The sequence below is a fragment of the Eubalaena glacialis genome, chromosome 12, assembly GCF_028564815.1.
Source record: "Eubalaena glacialis isolate mEubGla1 chromosome 12, mEubGla1.1.hap2.+ XY, whole genome shotgun sequence".
NCBI lineage: Eukaryota > Metazoa > Chordata > Mammalia > Artiodactyla > Balaenidae > Eubalaena > Eubalaena glacialis.
In genome coordinates this window covers 97,119,759-97,141,214 of record NC_083727.1, presented here as the reverse complement: position 1 = coordinate 97,141,214, position 21,456 = coordinate 97,119,759, and the positions used below count along the sequence as shown (strand labels likewise).

The 21,456-nt window shown below is 41.9% G+C and overlaps 1 protein-coding gene across 1 annotated transcript in view; it reads right to left on the bottom strand.

Annotated features, from left to right (window-relative positions):
• Nucleotides 1-17,842, bottom strand: part of CD109 (CD109 molecule) — a 134,096-nt gene extending 116,254 nt beyond the window's left edge. Inside the window, exons 1-2 of the mRNA XM_061206898.1 lie at nt 17,682-17,842; nt 16,167-16,339 (exon numbers count right to left, since the gene is read on the bottom strand). Coding sequence (XP_061062881.1) covers nt 16,167-16,339; nt 17,682-17,755 — 247 coding nt within the window. The 5' untranslated portion in view covers nt 17,756-17,842. The remainder of the gene's footprint in view (nt 1-16,166; nt 16,340-17,681) is intronic.
• Nucleotides 17,843-21,456: the final 3,614 nt, after the last annotated feature.

The following is a 21,456-nucleotide window of genomic DNA, read 5'->3' as shown; positions in this document are numbered from 1 at the left end:
GCACTCAGAGCAGCCTCTACAATCAACTTGAGTTGGCACATGAAACGAAATCTGCTTTGCTTCCTTGTGAGAAGCATAAGGACAGGACCTTTGTGTGGTCACCAAACATTTACGCCACCAATATTGTGCCATGTACAATTTGGTGCCTGATGAATGTTTGGAATTCGCAAAATAGTAAGCGCCCTGTCTTACCTATATTCCTGAGGAGATTTAACACGTATTTCAGTGAAATTTAAATTTATAATACTAAATCATTTCTGCCAGCTACGTTTTCATAAACGTAAACTCCTAACATTGTCCTGCCAAAAGAAGCTACCAGCTGCTCTTAAAACACCTCCCTCCCTGTTTATTTCCAAGCGCTTTACCACTCTGGTTTTCAGATTTTAATTCATGAATCACTTCTTCAGAACTAAAGACCCACAGACCTGCCCACCACCTCCTTACTCCACTGCCTCCACCAAATCTTCTTTGATCAGTTTCACCCTCACTCTTGCAAAGGAAGAAAGTCAGGTCGTGGGGTTTTCCTAAGGGAATTGAAGACTAGAAGGGACAGAGGACCACCACAATTTCCACTCCTCCAGTTCTGTCACTGTACCTTTGGTATGAGGTCCTCTTAGCCCAGACCAAGATGTGATGAGTTACAACTCCACTTCTTATTCACACTTACAACCACAGTGATAATAAAATGCCTCTACCCCATCCCCTCAAGCTTCAAGTGAGGCATACGTCCACCATGAACAGCCCCTTTCTCTTCTCCGTTCTCCTGTGCGCCCTCCCCTGATGCCAGTACGGGTGTCAGCCCTTGCATCCCAATAGCCCACAATCCAGCAGGGACCCAGGTTAGCGCAGCACCAGGAAATATCTCCAGTTCTGTTTCTTTCCCCAGTGAGCCACTACTTTTAACGTTTATCCCCACTTCCTACAAAGAGATGACAGATCTGCACAATTTAGAGGAAACTATAGCAAGGTTTTTCTAAAATCATATTTCAATTTTATTCATCTCAAGTTCAGACTTCAAAATATTTCTTTCTCTTCTGTTTCTTCTTACATCAAAGGAAAAAGTACTTTTTCACGATAATCCACTCACCCGTGCTCTCGATTCTGATTCTCTTCTTACCCTGAATTATCCACCCCTCCCCTTTGCATCAACCCTTTTACCTCTCTACTGTGTTTTCTAAGAGACAATCCGCCTCTCTCCTTTCAACCGTGAAACTTCTACAGAGTGGTCTACTGCAAAGGTGATATCTGAATCAAAACCTGGAGCAGCTGAGTCGTGAAGACATCTGGCAGAGTGCATTAGAGGTAGAGAGATGAGTAAATGCAAAGGCCCTGAGATGGGAGCATGCTTGGTGCGTTGTAGGACCTGCATGAAGCCCAGAGAGGCTGGGGAGTGAGGTGGGAGTCGTGTGAAACGACATCAGAGGGAGGTAGATTGCATAGGGTTCACAGGCCATCAGAAGGCCATTGGCTGATACTGAGATGGGGAGTGACAAAATCTGGCCTATGTTTTCTGGCCACTGGATTGAGAATAGACTATAGAGCCATAAGTGTACGGATGAAAAAAAAAAAAGATAACCTAGGAGGCTACTGCAGTAATTTTTTTAAAAAAAGAGTGGTCTACACGTTCTGATTATATTTCCTCACCACCTATTTATTACTGAAAACTTGGCTCCCAACAATCAACTTAAAACCATTCAACTGAGGATCTCCAATGCCCTTTTTCCTGTCCTCCTCTTCTCTGACCTTCTGGGACACTTCATACTGTTAAAACCTAACTTCTTGGTCTTCTTCCTTCCCTTGGCTTCTGAGACATCTCAGCATCTCCAATCCATCCCTGTTCTGGCTGCTCACTGTCTAGCCGTTTCATTGACTTCTTTCCCTCCTCCCAAGCTCCTGTCATCAGGCTTGTTCTTTCCATAAGCACTGCCTCTTGTACATCCCATGCCTTCCCACCAAGACTTCGAATACTGTCTGCCTCTATGAAAACAACGCCTTCAACTCTATCCCTAGTTACAATTTCAAACTTATCTGCTGCGTATCTCCACCTGGGTGCCTCCCCACACTTACATCTAAAGCAGAATGTAACATCTTTTCAGAAAACACACACACACACACACACACACACACACGAAGCTCTGTCTCCTTCTCATGCCTGCCACTCCCAGCCCTGGGCTCTTTCCTCTGGCACACCCTTCCCTTCTCTCATATGTGAAGTAACTGTTCCCACAAAATGCCAAATACATCAGCAGAGGTGGAACACTCATGAATGGACATCTGTACAGCTCTGGGTGTAAAAGGTAACAGTACCAGGCACAGGGTCACACAAAAGAAGCACTATTTACCAACCACACTGAATTTTCGACACAAACAAGAAATAACAACTCTCCAGCCTCTGCACTTTTAATATTCTACTTATCCTTCTGCAACCTCTGAACCTTCTCTAATGCCTTCCTTCCTCTTCTGTCCCACCCCCCATTCATTCATGTGTCACATACCGCAAATAATCAATAAATAATAAATTAACGGCGGAAACGTCATTCGGGAAACAAGGAGTTCCAGCATTGTAAATCCTTCTTAACAACATAATGGATCAAACAGCAACCCCGCCCAGATTCTTACAGGATCTGATTTCTGCTCCCACCACAAGCCCTCAGTGACTCATTCCCCGTTAGAAGAGCGGCAGTACATGTTTAGCTTGGAGTTTAAAGAATCAGTCTGTTCACTTTCAACTTCACTCCATCACTGATTGATAATCAAACCCCAAGACCTGTTCCTCCACTGCTGTAAATGAACACCAACGTTTAGGGCTAGGGGCCACTTGAAAGGCAAATACAGAAATCTGGGCGGGAACTTCAGCTGCCTTAAATCATCACAGACTTGCAAAGGCTTGCCTCTCACCCTCAGGCTTTCCAGTACTTGGTCGGAACAATCCATGAGAATCCTTCTAACTGAAGGGCAGTTATTCTCACTTTAACGAAGCTGAGAATCACTTGTGATGACTGCTTAAAATAAAGTTTAGATTCCCAGACCTTACCCATGTCTTGAGAGGGTGACCATGAATCTGCATTTTGAATAAGTATGACTCACATTTTGAGAAACACAGCAACAGAATTTAGTTTTAGAAAAGATCTGAGGTGCCTAGCCCCACTCCCACCCCTTGCAGAACCACGAGTCCATAAAGAGCAACTCCACCTTGAGCTGAAATAAGAAACTGGCACAAAAATGCAGGTAAGCATTTCTAAACTCCTTAGTTAGCCTTATTTTCTTCCGTATCAGATAAAGCAACATTCGCAAATATATCCTAAGTCTCACACAGAGCTCCCCATATGTTCGGAGAGTTTCCTAGAGTATAATGGAAGTAGCATTCGGCTGCAAGTGTGGGTGCCTGTGATCTGTTTCCAGCTCTACCACCAACAGGCGTTTCACCCTGGGCAAGTCACCAGACACCACCCCTCAGTCTCCCCAGCCATAAACTAGGTGATTGATTTGGCTTATCTCTGAGACCCCCTCCAGCTCCAAAATTCTACGAAGCCCAAACTAAATTAGGAGGAGAGCTGGCATTGCAACTTGCAACTCTTAGATCCAGATCAGATTTCATGAGATCCAGCTCTGAACTACCACAAGGAAACGAGAAAATGATTTTCAAGGAAGACTGATACCACACTGCATCAGTATCCCAAAGTAAAGCAAACAAAAAATATTTCATGCTCTTCCAGGCAGTGGAAAACCTTCAACTTCAGAACCGTCAGTACCAACAGAACCAACTTCACATTCAGGCTGTACCATTTAATGTGTTATCCCAGGAAAACTATTCTCTCTTAGCCTCAGTTTTCTCACCTCTAAAATGAAGATAATAGTGCCTTCCTCCAAGGGTTATGGAAGTTAAAAATTGTGCATAAAGTCCCTGGCACTCTAAGGAAACTCAATATTTAATATGTTACGTTCCTTCCCATCCCCTCCTAGTGAGGTGCCTTTTACAGAGTCCCCAGTTCAAGATCATCCCAACAGGTGACTAAGAATCGCCTCTGACATAACTGTTGCCGTCATCTTCTAATGACAATAGGTACCAATTTCTTGAGTAAGTCCTATGTGTTTAAGTGCTTTAAACGTTACCTCATTTCACCCTCACATTAACCGTATAATTGTACAAGGTGGAAACCACTGCTCTTCAGATGATAAAACTGAAGCCTGGTGAGAAGGTGACAGCCCACAGACACACAACCACTGATGGAAGGGCATCAGGTAGCCTGGCTTCAGAGCCCACGCTCATCATGACTACACTCTGGTCCTTTATCCTCAGGTCCCACCTTCTTACTAATATATATTACACACAATACCAAAGACATGTGAAAGAAGAACCCACACCCTTTAAAAATAATTCTCATGTCACTGCAAGTTCAAAATGAGCTCTACTGGCACAGCTGCCTGTGAAAACCTTCCCTGGGAGACCTGCACACATAATATACTAATTCATCTACGCTCATAAAAACCAGGGTTACTGATTTTGATCTACAAGCCATGAAATGTATGCTCAGGAGCTTTGCTTCCACCAGAAAGCTATCCAAACTGAATTGGATGAGTTTTTTAAGTTCTTCAGCTAATATTTCAAATTATAAAATATTGACTTCCCATCCTTACTGAATCAAGATAGAAAATAAAGTACCCCATAGTCAATGAGAGAAAGATAAAAAGACAATAGAGACAAAGAAGAATGTTTCATTCTTAAAGAATAGAAGGTAAACACCCCATTAGCTCTCCAAGATTTTAGGGCAAGAAGAAAAGGCAAGTTATTAAAGGATACAGACATACACATAGAGTTCACCTCACCCGAACCCTTCAGTGGGAAGATGGAAGCAGGCTCGGCACCATAAATAAATAAGCAGAGCCTCCAGGTCAGGAGATGCCCTGCCTTGCACCCAAGTTTGCAGTCAAGATTTTCTGTTTAGGTTTTTTTCTTTTTTTCTTTTTTTTTTTTTTTCTTTGCCGGGGGGGTGGGGAGAAATTTTATTTTTTTTAATATTATATTGAAATGCAAATCAAAACTACAATGAGGTATCACCTCACACCAGTCAGAATGGCCATCATCAAAAAATATATTGAAGTATTGTTGATTAACAATGTTGTGTTAGTTTCAGGTGTACAGCAAAGTGATTCAGTTATACATATACAGGTATCTATTCTTTTTCAAGTTCTTTTCCCACTTAAGTTATTACAGAATATTGAGCAGAGTTCCCTGTGCTATCAAAAAGTCTACAAGCAATAAATGCTGGAGAGGGTGTGGAGAAAAGGGAACCTTCCAACACTGCTGGCGGGAATGTAAATTGGTGCAGCTACTATGGAGAACAGTATGGAGGTTCCTTAGGTTTTTATCTTATACCAGGTATATGTGAAACCAGTGACAATGAATTCATTAGTGGAGGAAAGGGGTGTATTCTTTATTATTTCAAGTAAATTTCATTCAGGAGGAGGGAGGGGCAAGATGGCGGAAGAGTAAGACGCGGAGATCACCTTCCTCCCCACAGATACATGAGAAATACATCTACACGTGGAACTGCTCCTACAGAACACCCACTGAACGCTGGCAGAAGACGTCAGACCTCCCAAAAGGCAAGAAAATCCCCACGTACTTGGGTAGGGCAAAAGAAAAAAGAAATAACAGAGACAAAAGAATAGGGACGGGACCTGCACCAGTGGGAGGGAGCTGTGAAGGAGGAAAGGTTTCCACACACTAGGAGCCCCTTCGCGGGCGGAGACTGCGGGTGGCGGAGGGGGGAAGCTTCGGAGCCATGGAGGAGAGCGCAGCCACAGGGGTGCGGAGGGCAAAGCGGAGAGATTCCCGCACAGAGTAGCGGTGCCGACCAGCACTCACCAGCCCGAGAGGCTTGTCTGCTCACCCGCCGGGGCGGGCGGGGCTGGGAGCTGAGGCGCGGGCTTCGGTCGGATCGCAGGGAGAGGACTGGGGTTGGCGGCGTGAACACAGCCTGAAGGGTCTAGCGCACCACAACTAGCCGGGAGGGTGCACGAGAAAAAGTCTGCAGCTGCCGAAGAGGCAGGAGACTTTTTCTTGCCTCTTTGTTTCGCGGCGTGCAAGGAGAGGGGATTCAGAGCGCCACTTAAACGAACTCCAGAGACGGGCGCGAGCCGCGGCTATCAGCGCGGACCCCAGAGACGGGCATGAGACGCTAAAGCTGCTGCTGCCGCCACCAAGAAGCCTGTGTGCGAGCACAGGTCATTCTCCACACCTCCCCTCCCGGGAGCCTGTGCAGCCCACCACGGCCAGGCTCCCGTGATCCGGGGAAAACTTCCCTGGGAGAGCGCACGGCGCGCCTCGGGCTGCTGCAACGTCACGCCGGCTTCTGCCGCCGCAGGCTCGCCCCGCCTCCTCCGTACCGCTCCCTCCCCCCGGCCTGACGGAGCCAGAGCCCCCGAATCAGCTGCTCCTTTAACCCCGTCCTGTCTGGGCGGGGAACAGACGCCCTCAGGTGACCTACACGCAGAGGCGGGTCCAAATCCAAAGCTGAACCCGGGGAGCTGTGCGAACAAAGAAGAGAAAGGGAAATCTCTCCCAGCAGCCTCAGAAGCAGCGGATTAAAGCTCCACAAACAACTTGATGTGCCTGCATCTGTTGAATACCTGAATAGGCAACGAATCATCCCAAATTGAGGAGGTGGACTTTGGGAGCAGCATATATTAACTTTTCCCCTTTTCCTTTTTTTGTGAGTGTATATGTGTATGCTTCTGGGTGAGATTTTGTCTGTATAGCTTTGCTCTCACCGTTAGTCCTAGGGTTAGGTCCGTCTGTATTTTTTTGTTTTTTTTTTTACTTAAAAAAAAATTGTTTTCCCTAATAAATGTTTTCTTAATAATTTTTTCCTTATTTTCTATTTTTAAAAAATTTAAAAAAAATTTTTTAATAACTTTTTTCATATTTTTCATTTTAAAAAATTAAAAAAATTTTTTCTTAATAAATTTTTTCTTAATAATTTTTTTCTTTTTAGTATAAAAAATTAATAAATCTATTTTTAAACATTAAAAAAAATTTTTTCTTAATAAATTTATTCTTAATAATTTTTTTCTTATTTTTTATTATAATTGCTTTATTTTATTTTATTTTATCCTCTTTCTTTCTTTCTTTCCATTTTTTCTCCCTTTTATTCTGAGCCGTGTGGATGAAAGGTTCTTGGTGCTCCAGCCAGGCATCAGGGCTGTGCCTCTGAGGTGGGAGAGCCAACTTCAGGACACTGGTCCACAAGAGACCTCCCAGCTCCACGTAATACCAAACGGCGAAAATTTCTCAGAGATCTCCATCTCACCATCAAGACCCAGCTTCACTCAACGACCAGCAAGCTACAGTGCTGGACACCCTATGCCAAACAACTAGCAAGACAGGAACACAGCCCCATCCATTAACAGAGAGGCTGCCTAAAATCATAATAAGGCCACAGACACCCCAAAACACACCACCAGACGTGGACGAGCCCACCAGAAAGACAACATCCAGCCTCATCCACCAGAACACAGGCACTAGTTCCCTCCACCAGGAAACCTACACAACCCACTGAACCAACCTTAGCCACTGGGGACAGATACCAAAAACAACGGGAACTACGAACCTGCAGCCTGTGAAAAGGAGACCCCAAACACAGTAAGATAAGCAAAATGAGAAGACAGAAAAACACACAGCAGATGAAGGAGCAGGGTCAAAACACACCAGACCGAAAAAATGAAGAGGAAATAGGTAGTCTACCTGAAAAAGAATTCAGAATAATGATAGTAAGGATGATCCAAAATCTTGGAAATAGAATAGACAAAATGCAAGAAACATTTAACAAGGACCTAGAAGAACTAAAGAGGAACCAAGCAACGATGAAAAGCACAATAAATGAAATTAAAAATACTCTAGATGGGATCAATAGCAGAATAACTGAGGCAGAAGAACGGATAAGTGACCTGGAAGATAAAATGGTGGAAATAACTACTGCAGAGCAGAATAAAGAAAAAAGAATGAAAAGAACTGAGGACAGTCTCAGAGACCTCTGGGACAACATTAAACGCACCAACATTCGAATTATAGGGGTCCCAGAAGAAGAAGAGAAAAAGAAAGGGACTGAGAAAATATTTGAAGAGATTATAGTTGAAAACTTCCCTAATATGGGAAAGGAAATAGTTAATCAAGTCCTGGAAGCACAAGAGTCCCATACAGGATAAATCCAAGGAGAAACACACCAAGACACATATTAATCAAACTATCAAAAATTAAATATAAAGAAAACATATGAAAAGCAGCAAGGGAAAAACAACAAATAACACACAAGGGCATCCCCATAAGGTTAACAGCTGATCTTTCAGCAGAAACTCTGCAAGCCAGAAGGGAGTGGCAGGATATACTTAAAGTGATGAAGGAGAAAAACCTACAACCAAGATTACTCTACCCAGCAAGGATCTCATTCAGATTTGATGGAGAAATTAAAACCTTTACAGACAAGCAAAAGCTGAGAGAGTTCAGCACCACCAAACCAGCTTTACAACAAATGCTAAAGGAACTTCTCTAGGCAAGAAACACAAGAGAAGGAAAACACCTACAATAACAAACCCAAAACATTTAAGAAAATGGGAATAGGAACATACATATCGATAATTACCTTAAATGTAAATGGATTAAATGCTCCCACCAAAAGACACAGACTGGCTGAATGGATACAAAAACAAGACCCATATATATGCTGTCTACAAGAGACCCACTTCAGACCTAGAGACACATACAGACTGAAAGTGAGGGGATGGAAAAAGATATTCCATGCAAATGGAAATCAAAAGAAAGCTGGAGTAGCAATTCTCATATCAGACAAAATAGACTTTAAAATAAAGACTATTACAAGAGACAAAGAAGGACACTATATAATGATCAAGGGATCGATCCAAGAGGAAGGTATAACAATTGTAAATATTTATGCACCCAACATAGGAGCACCTCAATACATAAGGCAAATACTAACAGCCATAAAAGGGGAAATCGACAGTAACACAATCATAGTAGGGGACTTTAACACCCCACTTTCACCAATGGACAGATCATCCAAAATGAAAATAAATAAGGAAACACAAGCTTTAAATGATACATTAAACAAGATGGACTTAATTGATATTTATAGGACATTCCACCCAAAAACAACAGAATACACATTTTTCTCAAGTGCTCATGGAACATTCTCCAGGATAGATCATATCTTGGGTCACAAATCAAGCCTTGGTAAATTTAAGAAAATTGAAATCGTATCAAGTATCTTTTCCGACCACAACGCTATGAGACTAGATATCAATTACAGAAAAAGATCTGTAAAAAATACAAACACATGGAGGCTACACAATACACTACTTAATAACGAAGTGATCACTGAAGAAATCAAAGGGGAAATCAAAAAATACCTAGAAACAAATGACAATGGAGACACGACGATCCAAAACCTATGGGATGCAGCAAAAGCAGTTCTAAGAGGGAAGTTTATAGCAATACAAGCCTACATCAAGAAACAGGAAACATCTCGAATAAACAACCTAACCTTGCACCTAAAGCAATTAGAGAAAGAAGAACAAAAAAACCCCAAAGCTAGCAGAAGGAAAGAAATCATAAAGATCAGATCAGAAATAAATGAAAAAGAAATGAAGGAAACAATAGCAAAAATCAATGAAACTAAAAGCTGGTTCTTTGAGAAGATAAACAAAATTGATAAACCATTAGCCAGACTCATCAAGAGAAAAAGGGAGAAGACTCAAATTAATAGAATTAGAAATGAAAAAGGAGAAGTAACCACTGTCACTGCAGAAATACAAACGATCATGAGAGATTACTACAAGCAACTCTATGCCAATAAAATGGACAACCTGCAAGAAATGGACAGATTCTTAGAAATGCACAACCTGCCAAGACTGAACCAGGAAGAAATAGAAAATATGAACAGACCAATCACAAGCACTGAAATTGAAACTGTGATTAAAAATCTTCCAACACACAAAAGCCCAGGACCAGATGGCTTCACAGGCGAATTCTATCAAACATTTAGAGAAGAGCTAACACCTATCCTTCTCAAACTCTTCCAAAATATTGCAGAGGGAGGAACACTCCCCAACTCATTCTACGAGGCCACCATCACCCTGATACCAAAACCAGACAAAGATGTCACAAAGAAAGAAAACTACAGGCCAATATCACTGATGAACATAGATGCAAAAATCCTCAACAAAATACTAGCAAACGGAATCCAACAGCACATTAAAAGGATTATACACCATGATCAAGTGGGGTTTATTCCAGGAATGCAAGGATTCTTCAATATACACAAATCAATCAACGTGATACATCATATTAACAAATTGAAGGAGAAAAACCATATGATCATCTCAATAGATGCAGAGAAAGCTTTCGACAAAATTCAACACCCATTTATGATAAAAGTCCTGCAGAAAGTAGGCATAGAGGGAACTTTCCTCAACATAATAAAGGCCGTATATGACAAACCCACAGCCAACATTGTCCTCAATGGTGAAAAACTGAAACCATTTCCACTAAGATCAGGAACAAGACAAGGTTGCCCACTCTCACCACTATTATTCAACATAGTTTTGGAAGTGTTAGCCACAGCAATCAGAGAAGAAAAAGAAATAAAAGGAATCCAAATCGGAAAAGAAGAAGTAAAGCTGTCACTGTTTGCAGATGACATGATACTATACATAGAGAATCCAAAAGATGCTACCAGAAAACTACTAGAGCTAATCAATGAATTTGGTAAAGTAGCAGGATACAAAATTAATGCACAGAAATCTCTTGCATTCCTGTATACTAATGATGAAAAATCTGAAAGTGAAATTAAGAAAACACTCCTGTTTACCATTGCAACAAAAAGAATAAAATATCTAGGAATAAACCTACCTAAGGAGACAAAAGACCTGTATGCAGAAAATTATAGGACACTGATGAAAGAAACTAAAGATGATACAAATAGATGGAGAGATATACCATGTTCTTGGATTGGAAGAATCAACATTATGAAAATGACTCTGCTACCCAAAGCAATCTACAGATTCAATGCAATCCCTATCAAACTACCACTGGCATTTTTCACAGAACTAGAACAAAAAATTTCACAATTTGTATGGAAACACAAAAGACCCCGAATAGCCAAAGCAATCTTGAGAACGAAAAATGGAGCTGGAGGAATCAGGCTCCCTGACTTCAGACTATATTACAAAGCTACAGTAATCAAGACAGTTTGGTACTGGCACAAAAACAGAAATATAGATCAATGGAACAGGATAGAAAGCCCAGAGATAAGCCCACGCACATATGGTCACCTTATCTTTGATAAAGGAGGCAAGCATATACAGTGGAGAAAAGACAGCCTCTTCAATAAGTGGTGCTGGGAAAATTGGACAGGTACATGTAAAAGTATGAAATTAGAACACTCCCTGACACCATACACAAAAATAAACTCAAAATGGATTAAAGACCTAAGTGTAAGGCCAGACACTATCAAACTCTTAGAGGAAAACATAGGCAGAACACTCTATGACATAAATCACAGCAAGATCCTTTTTGACCCAGCTCCTAGAGAAATGGAAATAAAAACACAAATAAACAAATGGGACCTAATGAAACTGAAAAGCTTTTGCACAGCAAAGGAAACCATAAACAAGACCAAAAGACAACCCTCAGGATGGGAGAAAATATTTGCAAATGAAGCAACTGACAAAGGATTAATCTCCAAGGTTTACAAGCAGCTCATGCAGCTCAATAACAAAAAAACAAACAACCCAATCCAAAAATGGGCAGAAGACCTAAATAGACATTTCTCCAAAGAAGATATACAGATTGCCAACAGACACATGAAAGAATGCTCAACATCATTAATCATTAGAGAAATGCAAATCAAAACTACAATGAGGTATCATCTCACACCGGTCAGAATGGCCATCATCAAAAAATCTAGAAACAATAAATGCTGGAGAGGGTGTGGAGAAAAGGGAACACTCTTGCACTGTTGGTGGGAATGTAAATTGATACAGCCACTATGGAGAACAGTATGGAGGTTCCTTAAAAAACTAAAAATAGTACTACCATACGACCCAGCAATCCCACTACTGGGCATATACCCTGAGAAAACCATAATTCAGAAAGAGTCATGTACCAAAATATTCATTGCAGCTCTGTTTACAATAGCCAGGACATGGAAGCAACCTAGGTGTCCATCATCGGATGAATGGATAAAGAAGATGTGGCACATATATACAATGGAATATTACTCAGCCATAAAAAGAAATGAAATGGAGGTGTTTGTAATGAGGTGGATGGAGTTAGAGTCTGTCATACAGAGTGAAGTAAGTCAGAAAGAGAAAAAGAAATACAGTATGCTAACACATATATATGGAATCTAAGGGAAAAAAAAAAAAAAGGTCATGAAGAACCTAGTGGCAAGATGGGAATAAAGACACAGACCTACTAGAGAATGGACTTGAGGATATGGGGAGGGGGAGGGGTGAGATGTGACAGGGTGAGAGAGTGTCATGGATATATATACACTACCAAATGTAAAATAGATAGCTAGTGGGAAGCAGCCGCATAGCACAGGGAGATCAGCTCGGTGCTTTGTGACCACCTAGAGGGGTGGGATAGGGAGGGTGGGAGGGAGGGAGATGCAAGAGGGAAGAGATATGGGAACATATGTATATGTATAACTGATTCACTTTGTTATAAAGCAGAAGCTAACACACCATTGTAAAGCAATTATACTTCAATAAAGATGTTTAAAAAAAAAAAATTTCATTCAGGAAAAACAATGAAAGTTTACAAATGAACATTTCAAATTGTAAAAAGAGATCGGGAAATAAAGCAGAAATTATGGTTTCCAGGATATCAGAAATAATTCAATTCCTTCACACGCTTTAAAAGATGAGAAGATAGTTCTCATTTATGACCTGTGAATTCAAATGTTCTTCACTTTTTTTCTTGATTTGGCATGGAACTCCAGGGCAACATCACAGTAAAGGAAGAGGTAAAAACCAGGAAGGTAAGAAATAAGGGGACAGACTCACTCTCCAACCAACAGACAGTCTGACTTGATTTCAAACGCCAATAGATGCTCTTCTCTCCTCTGGTAATTGCTACCTGCTGAATTTTATCCATTTTATTTACTTAACTAACTCTTTTGTACAACAAAAGATAAGATTAGGAACCTAGTTCTATTCACCATAGAGGATGATGATAGTAGTATTCGTAACAATGACAAGTACACTTCAATATCTGAATCTCACCACTAAAAACGCATTAATATACCCTTAGAGAACTCCTCAAAGTGTATTAGAAACACTTTTTCTCAAGGGCTGTTGTTCACCAAAAAATAAATAAATAAAAATAATTGATCCCCAATAAATATAAAATTAATATATTTAAAAATGAATAAACTAACTGTAATGCAATCCATGCTACTGGCCTCAAGGATGGAAATGTAAACAAAATTTTTCCCATATCTGCCAAACAAATAAATGAACTTTTCCTTGAGGACAAGCCATACTTTTCTGCCTTTGTTAAGGTATATGCTGCAATTCAAATGCTTTAGCTATTACTATTTCTGACACAAATTAAGCTAGAAATGTATTCTGGTTATGGTGAAACACCGCCCTGCCCCAGGAATTTCTAAGCACAGCAGGACTGCTAGAAACAGCCACTCAGAAACAATCCCCCTCCTTACCCAGCTCTGCTAGCAGGCAGAGCTTTATTAAAACCAATCTTTCCTTGGCAGGACCTCTTGGAGTCCATCATAAGAAAATGATGAAATAATCAGACCTAAAATGTATTTATTTGCTTCTGTTTATGTGGCAAGGAAAAAATGAATCCTAGGAAGATCCAGACCCCACTAATTTAGAAAATCCTCCTTTATCTACATATTGTTACACCTGGAGAAATCAGATAAAGCAAAGGACAGGGAGGGAGAAATGTCTTGGTCCTTAAGTCCTAACTTTACAGGAAGCATCTGCTCTGAGAACAATGACACACAGCCCCTGATAACAAAGTTAACATTCTCCTTTGAAAGAGGGAGAATGGTTGCAATGGTATTTTCAATGAAACTATATGTCAACTGCGTCCAAAACAGCCCCTGAAAGTAGCACATTTTCTTCTCTTTCTTTTTCAAAGATCCATTAAGCTCCCAGGATAGTGTTGTCCGACCCACTTTAGCCTTACCCAGAAGCATGACAAACTTTCCTCCCAAAGGAAAAATCTAAGAATAAAGTTTAAAACCAAGCCACAGTAACAAGCACCTCAGTGTTCGTACTATTTGTAGAAAAAAGAAACAAGACTGATGAAGGAGACTGCCTAAAAGACAACGTAGGAGAAGTTCTAGAATAAGCACACGCAAATGTCCAAGCAAAGCCCAAATATTTATCAAGATCATCCTTGTTATTCTGGACCTTTGCATTGTAGTAAAACTGTCACACTAGTAGAGCCAAAATGATAATTCTTAATGAATAAATAATGAATGTGGAACTACCTTAAGTGCTGTCTGCTGTGACTTAGTATTTCAATATTTTCTTTAGCCATTATCACAAGACCAAGATTCATTCGTTTTCAGAATAAATAGTTCAATAATAAAAGTAAGAGATCTGCCCCCATGTAAAAAGGAAATGATGCTTCCTGCATCTTCTTCTTCAATAGTATTCCTATTTACAATAGGAACAATATTAACAGCTACTGTTTATTGAGTGCCTAATAGGTACTAGATACTGATTTTAACTTTATAACTGCCCTGGGAAGTACATTATCCCCGTTTTATAGATGAGGAAATTGAGGCTCAGAGCATTTAAGTAACCTGCCCAAGATCACACAGCTAGTGCTAAGACTCAATCTCAGATCTTAAGCGCTAACTGCATTGCTTCTCCAGGGAAACAAGGCCTCCCGCTTTCCTGACACTACTCCTATGAAAGACAAAGTGGCCTGGCCGCTGCACACATCACCTCTTCCTGACTCCAAAATTACCCACCCAGTCAGTCAACTTCCCAATGGAGAAAGAACCTCCGATGTAGATAAACTTTGATTTTATCTCATTTCATGATGGTGTTAATTTCTCTATGCTGGTAAAGGATAAACATTTATATAATGAGCTACTGTGGAATCTCATCCACCCTTCATTTTGTGCCCTTAAATGATTCTTTTAAAAGATAACTCTTAACGTTATAGGAAGTTATGCCTCAATTTCTGGCCTCTGACTAAACATCTAAACATGCTTCTAGTTAACAGTGTTTATACTTGGGTGGTAGGATTACAGGTAGGATTTTGGTTTATTCCCTTTACTTCCAGTATTTGCCAGGTTGCTAGCACTGAGTATATATTCCTCTTTCAATTAGAAAAAATTAAATGTTCATTTTAATGTGAAAGAAAGTTTACCTATTTAACTATTTACCCCCCAAATTATTCTGCCCTTAGTATTGAAAAAGAAGACATTCACTGACCCAATTTAATCCTGGGCCTGGTTAGAACTCAAATTTAAAACAAGATATGTGGGTTCTTTTACAAATGGCTCCGACTTCTTTTACATTATTTTTCTTTTTTTTCCCCTGTTACTTAAAAAACTAAAAAATATTCCATAAAACTAGATTTTAACTTTAGTTCTTCTTTTCCTACCCACAGGCCTACTTAGTAAAATCCTCTGCACCCAATAAATATGGTCATACCTGGTTTGTATAAACCATACATAAATATGGTTTTATGTCAGACTATTAACTACGCCCATTTCCTCTTCTGGGCACACTGTCCTACACGCCCAGCCTCCCGTGCAGCTAAACGTGGCCATCAGAGGAGGGGGGAATGATACGAGCCACGTCCAGGCCTGGCCCATAAAGACCTCCCACAGGACACACTCCACGCTCTTCCCCTGCAGATTGGAAGCCACGTACTGATGAAGGCAGAGCCACAAAGGGGAAGGAACCTGGGCCTCACAACCTCCACCTGGAAGAGCATCCCAGGAACATCATTTTGGACTCCACATGAGTAAGAAACAAAAGTGTATCGTGTAAGCCACTGAAAATGGGGGGCTTCTCCACTTCGTTACATAGCACGTGGCTTTATTAACATACTCCAATTATGACTGCAGATGAGTAAGACTCTGCTGTTATCTTACCTTTTTCAAAGACTCCTTCTGCTTCCAGGACAGAGACGGCAAGGTTCCCTGCTATCTTGACCAGCTCCGCCTTCACAGTGACCTGTGAGGGGCTGTGTTCCAGAAGCTCCACCCCAATGGTCACATTTCCTCCCGGCCTGATGATCCCAGGGGCTGTCACCAGAAACCTGGGCCTAAAGAGTTCCCAACAGCAAGGGAAAAACAAAGTTTCTTACCCTCACATCTCCATTCTTTTGAGATCCTCAAATTTCATAGAGAGTGAGATAGACTCCTTATACTGTGCCAGTTGCAACTGTTCCAATTAATATTGCCTCACTGCTCCATTTAGCAACTGCACTGAAATGCTATTGAAACAACAATAATCCCCATAAATCCACTTTTTATCCAGTTTTATTGAGATATAATTGATTTGACTTTCATGCATCATGAGATGATGATCACAGTAAGTTTAGTGAACATCTATCATCTCATATAGATACGAAATTAAAGAAATAGAAAAAATACATATTTTTCCTTGTGGTCAGAACTCGAAGGATTTACTCTCTTCATAACTTTCATATATAACATACAGCAGTGTTAATTATATTCATCATGTTTTATTGATACATTCCCATAAATCAATTTTAATGCAGTCATCCATGTACTGTTAGAGGACCGGCCTGTGTTATTATTTCCATTTTATAAACCACAAATAGCACAGGAGGGCTTACACTGGGACATGCAGAAGTTATTGGCAAAGTATCACTACAAGCCTCTAAACTTCTCCTTTACAGAAGACATCATCCCAGCGTAATTTTTTTTTCTTGGCTTAAAGACACACACACACACACACACACACACACACACACGGATTTTGCTTGTTTCTTACTGAAACCTTTATGTTTGGACATCTACCCAAGAAAACATCATCTAATCAACACCAGTGATTAAAATATACCATCTGAAATCAAACTATCAGTGGTGACATTTCCAGGTAGAGCAGAGCATAAAAATCACTGAAACAGCACTTTCTCTGCCCAAGCTAGGGATTAGGGCTCAAGGGCAAAAACCTTTGGGGGGAAGCGGGGGAGTGCTTTCCACTACTTAGGTGTCTCACTCGTTATCTTCCCACGAAGTCTGCACCCAAACCCATACTTCAGCCACCTCGGCCACACCTTGTCATTGCCAAAGTTGAGGCATCTTGTTTAGAAAATATATATATATATATGTCTTTAAAAGAAGAAGGCACATTATTTGGGAGCAAAAAGTTGAGAAAAACGCAGAGGCAACGTGGACTAAAAATAAAATGCTGTCTTTAGAAAGCAGTTACGGCCAGAGACGCTTAAACAACCTCGCGGGTGGAGGAAGCAACTGTCCCGCGAAGAACCGAGGGGAAGCGATGCATGATCAAATCTCCAGGCCGGGGTCCGGCTGGGGATCGCCGCCCCGCGCCCGCCGCCCCGCGCCCGCCGCCCCGCGCCCGCCGCCCCGCGCCCGCCGCCCCGCGCCCGCCGCCCCGCGCTCCTGCGCTCCTACCCGGGGGCGGCGGCCAGCGCCGCGCTCCACACGCAGAAGAGGCGGGCGGCGGTCCCGAGCCGCGGGCCCCGCATCTCGGCGGCGTCTGCCCGGCGACCGCGGGCTCCGGAGGAAATTCGCGGGCAGCGCGGGGTGTGGCCTTCCACCTCCTCCCGGATCTCCCCGACTCCAGGCTTAGCAGTTTGCACTGGGCGCGCCTGCGAGCGGAGCGAGGGCTCTACACTGAGCCGGGACGCGGCGGCTCCACCCCTCCCGCCGCATCGCCATGGCGCTGCTCGGCGCCCCGGGCAGCACCGCAAACCCGGGGCGGCAGCCCTGCTGCCCCGGCCACCCGGCTCCTCGGGCTGTTTACGCTAGCGCTCCACCGCCCGTGCCCGGGGTGCATGAACAGGCCTATCCCCGTACGGAGACATTCATAGCAACCTTGTGAGGTGGAAAAAAATCGGTCATTGTCCTCCAGACCATGAGTCAGAATTTTAGAGAAACGGCAAACACGCGCGCACACACACGCGCCAAACAGGGGTGTATTTTCTGGTTGTTGTTCAATATATACGAATGAATAGGCACAAGAGAAAAACTTCTTTCCCTTGAAACAAAAACTCACGTATATCGTTTGCCTCTCCAGGAAAATGTGGTTTCTCCGCTTAAAAAAAGAAGAGGAAGAAAATTCTGGCACATGCGAAAGTTAGGTGTTGCTCCTTAGAACTCTGAGAAACAACTATGGGGGGAGATGCTTTATACTGTGGGCTATCGCTGAACACTTCTGCTACAGAAGGTATTCATTAGCACTGTGAAGCCTGGAGCAGTTTGTGTAAACACGTTAGAATTAGGGTGGCTCTCCTATCCTTAGGAAGACCAGTGGCCCAGGGTGCCCAGCAGTTGCTGAGCTCCAGCTCCTGCGTCCTGGCTTGTCTGTAGCTCCTTCCCCGCTGCTTGGTGCTGTCACCATGTTCAGATGACTCAGGTTTCACCATGGCTACACCATAAAAGCAGGGAACTGCCAGCAACTGTTGGAAAACAGGCACATTCAGTCCCTAACAACTTAAAGTTTCTAATTCATGGAGAAAAGTTTTGGATGGTCACTTTTTTTTTTTTTAATCAAAGTTCTTTTTTTTTTTTAACATCTTTATTGGAGTATAATTGCTTTACAATGGTGTGTTAGTTTCTGCTGTATAACAAAGTGAATCAGTTATACATATACATATGTTCCCATATCGCTTCCCTCTTGCATCTCCCTCCCTCCCACCCTCCCTATCCCACCCCTCTAGGTGGTCACAAAGCACCGAGCTGATCTCCCTGTGCTATGCGGCTGCTTCCCACTAGCTATCTCTTTTACATTTGGTAGTGTATATATGTCCATGCCACTCTCTCACTTTGTCACAGCTTACCCTTCCCCCTCCCCATATCCTCAAGTCCATTCTGTAATAGGTCTGTGTCTTTATTCCCATCTTACCCCTAGGTTCTTCATGACCTTTTTTTTTTTTCCTTAGATTCCATATATATGTGTTAGCATATGGTATTTGTTTTTCTCTTTCTGACTTACTTCACTCTGTATGACAGACTCTACGGGGCAAAATGCAAAAAGAAAAGAGGTCAGCCAAGGGTGTCTCCTCACAAAACTATGTGCTAAATAAGGGGGAATGTAGCACCTAGACCAACTGTGGTTTTGAAGTCCAGGAACTTGCTTTCCTCCCTTTCCTGTTCCACCCTTTTTCACCCTGCTGAACAGCTAGCAGAGGTCCCTATGTCCTCCTGTCTCCTCCGCACTCCTATCTTTAGTGGCCGACTTCCTGTGCAGGCAGGGCTTGGGTAAAGTGAAAAGGGTCCAAGTGGGTCCTTGGGTACATATCCTGTCCCTGACACAGCTGTTACTGCCTGTCTGGTCTCCTCACCTCTGTTGTTCAGTGTCAAGTGTGGGCTCTGTCAAAGTCTAAATCAGTGCTTCTCCAACTCTAATGTGTATGAGAATCACAGTGAAATGCAGATGCTGATTCAGCAGGTCTGGGATAGGGACTGAAATTCTGCCTCATTTCAACATACTGTGGGCCACAGAGGGTCTACAGGTAAACTCTCTCTTTAATGAGAAAAGGAAGTTGGAAACCTGGAGAAAATTCTTTCCAAGCTTCACTTCATAAAATGGATCAATAAATTCAGGTTTATTCTAGAGGCAGGAAAATGTAAAAAGGACTCCAAAAGATTAGTTGATAATGTTGCATTCCAAGAAGTCTTCTAGAAAGGTTTAGAACCACCTAGTTGTTTTGTAAAATGAAATCTGTGCAGATTTTAAATTGATGCAACCTCCCTGTTTAGGCCTTCCTTCTCGCAATACACAAGAAAAACTTAACCATGCAGAAATCTGGCCATGTGGATTTGCACAGAGATGAGGCACAGAGTAGCTACTCAGTAAAACTGCTTAAAAGGATTAATAAAAAATGTTCTTCCTAGAATTTTTTTTTAAGTAAGAAAAACTTAAAGTTGTCTGATAGTAACAATAAGAGATGGGGTTAAATAAATTATGGTATGCCTACGCAACAGAATACTGTGAAGCAATTTAAAATTATGTTCTTGAATTGGAGACTTTATTATTTTGTTTGTTTTGGAGACTATTTAATTATCTAAAGATAAATATTCCTGATATGCTGTTGGGGGGAGTCTTTTATAAAACAGAATTTAAATGATTCCATTTTTATAAAAATAAATTGTGTTTATGTATACATATACATTATAGATACATGCATTGAAGGAAAACTTGAAGGGTATTCAGCAAAATGTTATCAGTATCCAGGTAATTACCTGGATTTGCCAAGTTTTCTACAGTGAACATATATATATATAATTTTTCTTTTAAAAAGAAAACAATAAAAATGATATTGTTTTAGCAAGTAGTCTTTAAGGGAGCATCTTAGAAACTCTTTGGAATAAAATTCATGAGTTTTGATACAGAAAAATTATATATGTTCCCCCTATGAAAACTGAATGGCCTTTGGCATAAGAACCCTGCACTGTTCCCGTGTCCCTCCTGGACATGTCTTAGGGCGTGGTTCATTGAGAAAAACAGAATCGGTAGGAGACAGATCCTATGCGACTGTGGGAGCAGCCATTGACTCTGCACCTAGCGTTGAATCTAAGTCACTCTAAGACAGCCAGGGCAGAAAAGCTACGTGTGGACCAGCACAAGGAGGCATGAGGGCCAGCTGGAACCCATGCCTCTATTAACACCTCCAACTTGGACGTCATGGGTAACCTGCAGGAGAAGCCGGCTGCGTATGCACTTAGCCCAGAATTCAGAAAAGCTCGAGGAGGAGATCCCCTGAGAACTGGAGGGGCTACAGGACCCACTGCCGCCCCACGCCCACAAGTCAGCTAGCACAGCAGCAGCAATCTGGGCTAGTGGCCAGCGCCTAGAGCCCTGCACTGACCTTCAGAGAGTGAAAAATATGACTTCGGCTTCACTGCTGGCTTCCAAATTCATATAAAGTATCTCTTGTGGCCAACACCAACTCATAACCATACAGGGAGGGGAATTCTAGGAAATTTAGCTTCATCTTCGATGAGTCGGCACAGTACAAAGCTACCAAAGTCCATGCCTCATCAACTAGGCCTCTGTATATAGCCCTTTTAACCATACTTAACTTCAACAAAAAACAGAAACATCATGCTTTCCCCCAACATGAAGCAATTAGCCCTCATCTAACGGAAAACAAACTTACCCTCTCTGCGAAAGAGTATACAAAATCCCTCAACTAGGGGCTTCCCTGGTGGCGCAGTGGTTGAG